Source organism: Indicator indicator, chromosome 26 (genome assembly GCF_027791375.1).
Source record: "Indicator indicator isolate 239-I01 chromosome 26, UM_Iind_1.1, whole genome shotgun sequence".
NCBI classification, from domain to species: domain Eukaryota; kingdom Metazoa; phylum Chordata; class Aves; order Piciformes; family Indicatoridae; genus Indicator; species Indicator indicator.
The window spans coordinates 5,245,612-5,251,611 of NC_072035.1; the positions used below are offsets into that span (position 1 = coordinate 5,245,612).

A 6,000-nucleotide genomic window follows, 5' to 3' on the forward strand; every position below is an offset into this window, starting at 1 on the left:
TATAAGGTTTTTGCTGCTGGCACCCATGAGACACTCAAGCCCAACAGCCATAAAAAGATGCAATTTGTGAACGCTGGGCACTGTGGTGAGGAAGGGTTGAAGGGAGGGAGGGTTACTGTAAAGGCAGCAGTGCAAAATGCAAAGCAGTAAATCTCAACAGCCATGTACTAAAATTCAAGGGAAACACTCAAGTCAAGCTCTGTTTCATCTGCTATTTTATGCTCTCTCTTTGTTAGGGAAGCTAATGGAGAACAATAAAAACATTAATAATCAAGTTAGATTTATAAACTGGGCAGGATATTCCACTAGTAATGAAATCTGGAGAATCATTCTATATTATATTGCTTTGGGCAGCATTCTAACAAGAACTGCCTTTGAATTATAGTCCTCTCTCGTTTTGCTGAACTTTAATTTGGCCCAGCATCACTGTTTCATTTGAAACAAACCTCCAGCAGGACTGGAGTGGAGGATGCAGCTCAGAGGCACGGTCTTGCTCAGCACCGAAAGCCTCTCAGCTGCAAAGAGGGGGGATTTGGGATGTAAGAGCTCTGTTGACATTGTGCTCTATTTACTGCAGAGAATTGCTGGATATAATTTCCAAAGGCTAGTGGAGCTTTCTATCGCCATGGTTTCATGCTTCCTAGTTTTCAAATATTTGGTTGAAATGCACCACAGATCTTTAATTTCTTAGTTGCTTCATAAAGTGGGTGTCAAATAATTCTTCTTAAAGCTCACACTTTCCACACAAGGGTATTTTCCTGACAAACACCTCTGAAAATACCTGGCATTTTCTGCTGCCTGGTGCTCATTAGAGGGCAGAAGCACAAACCTGCTTTACAATCACACCAGCACCATCTCGAGCCAGAGAGATATATTTGCCCCAGCAAGTACACCAGCTTGAGGGAAATCACCCAGATCCCATCTGGCATCATCTGGCATCATCTATTCTGTACTTCCCAGCCTAAATCAGACTTGGTCTCAGTGTAGGACTCTGTAATTCCTTTCTCCTGCACTGTTCTCACCATCTCTTTTTTGCTTTGCAAGACAGCCACAGCTTTTCAGCATGGTTTTGAGCTACTGCTCAAATCCAGTCCAGGACATAAGGAAAAAAAAAAAAAAAGGTACCTTAATGCCTCAAAGATGTCAGTGATAACTAATAAGCCCCCCTATTAACATTTAACCTGTAAAAGCCAAGTGCAGCATGTATAGTAGCAAGGGTAAAAGCAGGTCAAAGACAAAATTCGAGTCAAATTGATTGGGGCAGAACACATGAATTCCCATGCCGTTTGCATGAAATATTAATCCTAGCTTCAACGTTTGGTTACAGAGGAAAGCAAATGCACCATACTGATGCAGATGTGCCTCATCTTCCCCACATTTTCTATTCTGCTATGAGCTGATGGGGAAAGACAGGCTTTGTCCTTCCCAGCAGGTGTTTCAGCACAGAGCTGGAGCAAAGGCTTGGCAGCCAAGGCTGGGGAGCAGTGTCCTGGTACACTGCTCTGTGCGAGCCTTGCTCCTTAGGTAACCCTGCAAATCCTCCTTCTCCTCCTCCTGCCTCCTCACAGCAGCTCGCAGGTGGCATTTTGAAATTTGCTGAATTTCAGGAAATTTATCCAAATTGGCGGGCTCACCCAGGACTGCTCACTCATGCCCAGACACAGACAGCTTTCCAACACTCAGATTTGATGTATCCGTGGGGCTTCTCTGAGGTATGGCTGCTATCAGCTATGAGAAACTTTTACCCCTCCAAGAGAAAAGCTTCCATCTCTCCCCACTCTGAGGAGCTAGTGTGAAGCTGCACAGACCTGCTGGCACCGTGACCTGGCAGGGGCATGACCTAAGCTCTCACTGCCTGCTAAAACCTGTCACCTCCTTGCAAACGGAGCGGGCACCTATGAGCAAAGAAGCAGGACCACAAGGATGCTCAGCTTTGCACACCACTGCAATGAAATCAATCCTCGGCCTGCCGCTGGCACAGAGCAGCCCCTATCGCACCCCCGAGCGTGTTCCTGCCCTCTGGGATCGCTCCTACTCCAAACGTGGCATTGTAGCCCGTTGGCTGGCAGGAGCTTGTGTGGCTCCACCGCAGGGCAGAGAGCCCTGGAGAGAGGACAGCCCTTTCTCGGCGCCTGAGAAACCACCAGCCATGTGTGAGCCCTACTGGGACCATCACCCCGCGGGTGCTGGGCTGGGGGGAAGTTGGACCACCGCGCCAGGGTGCAGAGGGGCACAATATAGTGGGTACGGGGAGGGCACCACGCACTGGGTGCAGAGGTGCGTGCGGTGGTTGGAGGTGTCGCCCTGTACACCGGGTGTAAAGGAGGAAGAGAACATGGGCTTCCAAAGGGCTCCGAGCAGTGGGTAAGGGGTGGAGGGCATTGGGAAGAGAGCGGGTAAACGGTCAGCAGGTGCAACGAAAGCACCACACACAGAGCGATGGGGGGAAGGGGCACCGAGCCGCGGGTACAAGCTGGCGAGCACCGGCTGCAAAGCGGGGGCTACTGGGGGCATTTCAAGCTGCCGGATCTCGCCCAGCACCGCGGGGCCGGCGATGCCCGGAGGTTGGGGGGGTAGATGATCCAGAGGGGCGCTATCGGGTGGGGTAGGAGAGGAGAGAAGCGGGTGAGGAGGGGGTCGCGGATAACTCACAACTCCCCGGGTGATGTCGTCCGCCGCGGGGGTGGGCGCCGCGGCCGCTTCTTGCCACGCCAGCCACAGGGCGACCACGAGGAGCATCTCCCGGCGGCGGGCGCGGTGCCGGGCGGCGGGGCTCAGCATCCCCCCGCGCCCCGCGCCTCCCGCCGCCCGCCCCGGCAGGGCCCGGCCCCGGCCCCGCACTGGGCTCCGCCGGGCCGCCCAGCTCCGCGCCGCATCCGCGCTCCCGCCCCGGGCTGCGGCCCCACCGGGGGGGAGAAGGCGAGATGGGGAGAGCTCTGCTCCTGGCCCCGCTCCGCCGGGAAGGCTCCGCTCTGCTCCGCGCTGCGCTGCCCGGGAGACTCCGCTCCAATCCGCGCCGCTCCGCCCGAGAGGTTCCTCTCCGCGTCCGCACTCCTAGACAGGCACCGCTTTGCGCTGCTCCTTGTCCGCGCTGTCGGGGAGGCTCCGTAGCCGGCGCACCTGAGGGGGGGTGCGTGCACGATTACATGGCCCCGCTCCCACACCCCGCGGAGAAAGAAAGTTGCTTCGGGTACTGCCGCGGAGCAAAGCGCGGCTCGCTAGCGGCTGCTGCCCGGCGCTGCCGCGGCTCCGTCGCTCTTGCCATGCACCCCTCTGCGCCCGACCGGCGGAGGAGAAGGAGGAGGAGGAAAGGATGCTAATGAGGGAGGCGGTGTCAGGGCTCCAGCGGGGAGGGGGCGGCACAGCGCGGTTTGTCCGCTGCGTTGCGCAGCGCCGAGCACTGGCAGCGCTCCCCGCGCGTCCGCGGTTCGCAGGGGGGACTCGGTTCCTGAGAGGTGGTTATGTTCCCTCTCGGCTTTGTATCTGTGTCTAGCCGAAACGCCTCAGGTTTCCGATACGCTTCTTTCTGAGCATCACAATTTCTTTAAGTACCAGCCTCATGCTCCCGAGTTTTTTAATGTGCTGTAGAAAAGGCTGTTTGGTGGATTTCCGACTGATAGCCAGTCTCAGCCAAACTGATGTCTGGCTTGTCCCCATAAACAGCGTAATGGGTTCCTATGGCCTCTGCAGCGTGTCCTCCCACGAGAGCTGTGAATCTGCTACATGCTCTGACAGACCAGATGGCAGGGGACAACCCTGACATCTCCAGCTCCTGCCGGTTCACGATGAAAATGTACTTCATACTTAGCATCTGTGTTTCCCACTTCCTATTAGCACACTAATACACTCAGTAGCTTTGGAAATAATCTTTACAGAAGTTTTAATATGGAAACTGTAAATATACTCTTCTCTTTTTAGAGGGGGAAAAAAGAGGTCTACAAGATATAGAATTAATGAAGAACTAGCAGAGATGAAAAAATGCTTCTAGACACTGCTGGGGCAAAATTGTAATGGACATTGGTATGACACCTTCTGCAATGAAATGTAGCTGCTTCTGGAGACACTTAATATCAGACAGGATTAGAGGAAAGCAGTGGAAGAGGAAAGAAAAAAAAATCTTCGTTCAGAAAAGCTGGTTGAAGAGAATTGACAGGGGGACCTCACTTCCTGCAGGAGAGTTTACACTACGCAGTGTCCCCGTGAGCTGGGCTGAAATTACTGCTCTAACAGCACAGAAATCGAACGGGAAAAGCCCTGGATAAAAGGGCTTAGTGCCTCACCAACTACAGCTACCTGTTGTACCTCAGAAAATGGTATCTGGAGAGCTTTGCCCCTCCCTAAAGCAGAGTTCAGCTCCTTAAGAAGCCCAGCAAAACCTATCCACTGGTTCCAAATGAGCAGGTGTCTGAAACGCAGGAGCTCCTGCGCCCAGGCAGCTCCTGCTCATCATCGAATTTCACTTTAGACAGATGCCCACGACCACCTGCTCGCAAAGCCCCCATGTCCCGTGGGGTGGTTCCCTCTCTCCATGTATACCGCTCCTGTTTGCGGGAATCACTCCTCATTTGTACATCTCCCGTTGCCCGCGCCTTGTCCTGCCCGAACCGCAGCTGCTGCTGCTGCTCTCGGGGGAGATCTCTTCCTCACTGCTGATAACCGTCACACCAGCCTCAATGAGATGAGGATTATTATTTACTCTCAGAACCACTGCTCTGAGCAGAAAGCAGCAACCACTCAACACCCCTCGACCTTCCCCGGGTTTTCCAGCGGAGAAGCGTTGTCCCGGGCACTCAGGCCAGCCCGCTATTGCTTAGCAACATCACACTTAGCAATTTCCTGCTAAGCAGCTCCCGAATCTCTTCTTATTAGGGGTCATTTCTCTTGGCGGTTGACATGACTGTGGGCAGATCAAAGCCATCCTCGGGAGGAAGGCAGAGGCAGCACAGCCGCACAGAGCTGGGAGGAGCACACAGCAGTAACTGAAAATCCCAAAGTTTAGGACAAGCTTGTGGGGTGAGCAGCTTCTGCTGTGACAGCCTTGACATGGTGAAAACTGCCAGGGCAAGTCCAATAACCTCGGTAAAGGACATGAAACGGGTTTGGGGCTATCACTCATAAATACTTCAGCACCTAGAAATGCTTTCTAGAGAGGTTGCACTCTCTTAAGACTGCTCAGCACAAAACAAAACAAAACCCCAAAACCCTTTGCCACACTACATAGCACAGTTTGCACACTAGCCTGGACCCTGTGTTGGACAGCCTGTGTCTCCTGGGTTTGATCCTACACTACCTCCACAATTCCACCTCTTCTGCACTGACCACATCATCCTGTAGCAACAAGGCTACCTCAGCTACCTTCCTCATGTTCATGGAAGATGTTGCAGGCTCCACTCTGACCTTTAATCCCATTCTGCAGATGAGGGCAACAAAGGATAAAGATTCAGCACTGGCAACCTGTGAGCTGTCAGACCATAGATAAAGGCTGCGCCCATTCCAGGTGGAAGAATTTTGTTCTTAACTTCAGGAGGGTCAAGATTTTAGGGCACATGCTACCATTTTATCTTCACCTCCTAGGTCAGCCTCTCACAGCAGCACATCAGGGACAAAATCTTCACAGTTTTCTGTCAGACCAGGTGTTTTAAGCAGATTGACAACAGGGTAAATGGAAGATGCTGTTCCATGTCAATTGTACTTTAATCCTTTTAGATTCTTTCCTGTGGCATTAAATCTAAGAGTGTACCCATCTTTACCAAGTGTAGAATTTACTAAACCCTGCGTTTTGCAAGAGAATCATTTCCCCAGAGCTGTTTCTCATGTACACGTGTTACATACAGGCAGGGCTGTGATTTTGGGCATTTGGAGAAGGTTTTGCTGCAGCAGACTTGACCAAAGCTGTCAGCTCCATCCCCCCACTGAGGAACACCATGCAGAAGCCTGGATTCCTACCAGCTACCCTTTGCATAGCCTCCTGCCTCCAGCATCCCAGGAATGAGTTTCACC

The 6,000-nt window shown here is 52.7% G+C and overlaps 1 protein-coding gene across 1 annotated transcript in view; it reads right to left on the reverse strand.

Annotated features, from left to right (window-relative positions):
- MMP17 (matrix metallopeptidase 17) overlaps positions 1–2,781 on the reverse strand; it is a 71,722-nt gene extending 68,941 nt beyond the window's left edge. Inside the window, exon 1 of the mRNA XM_054392954.1 lies at positions 2,653–2,781. Within this exon, the coding sequence (XP_054248929.1) occupies positions 2,653–2,781 (129 nt within the window). The remainder of the gene's footprint in view (positions 1–2,652) is intronic.
- Between the last annotated feature and the right edge of the window lie 3,219 nt (positions 2,782–6,000).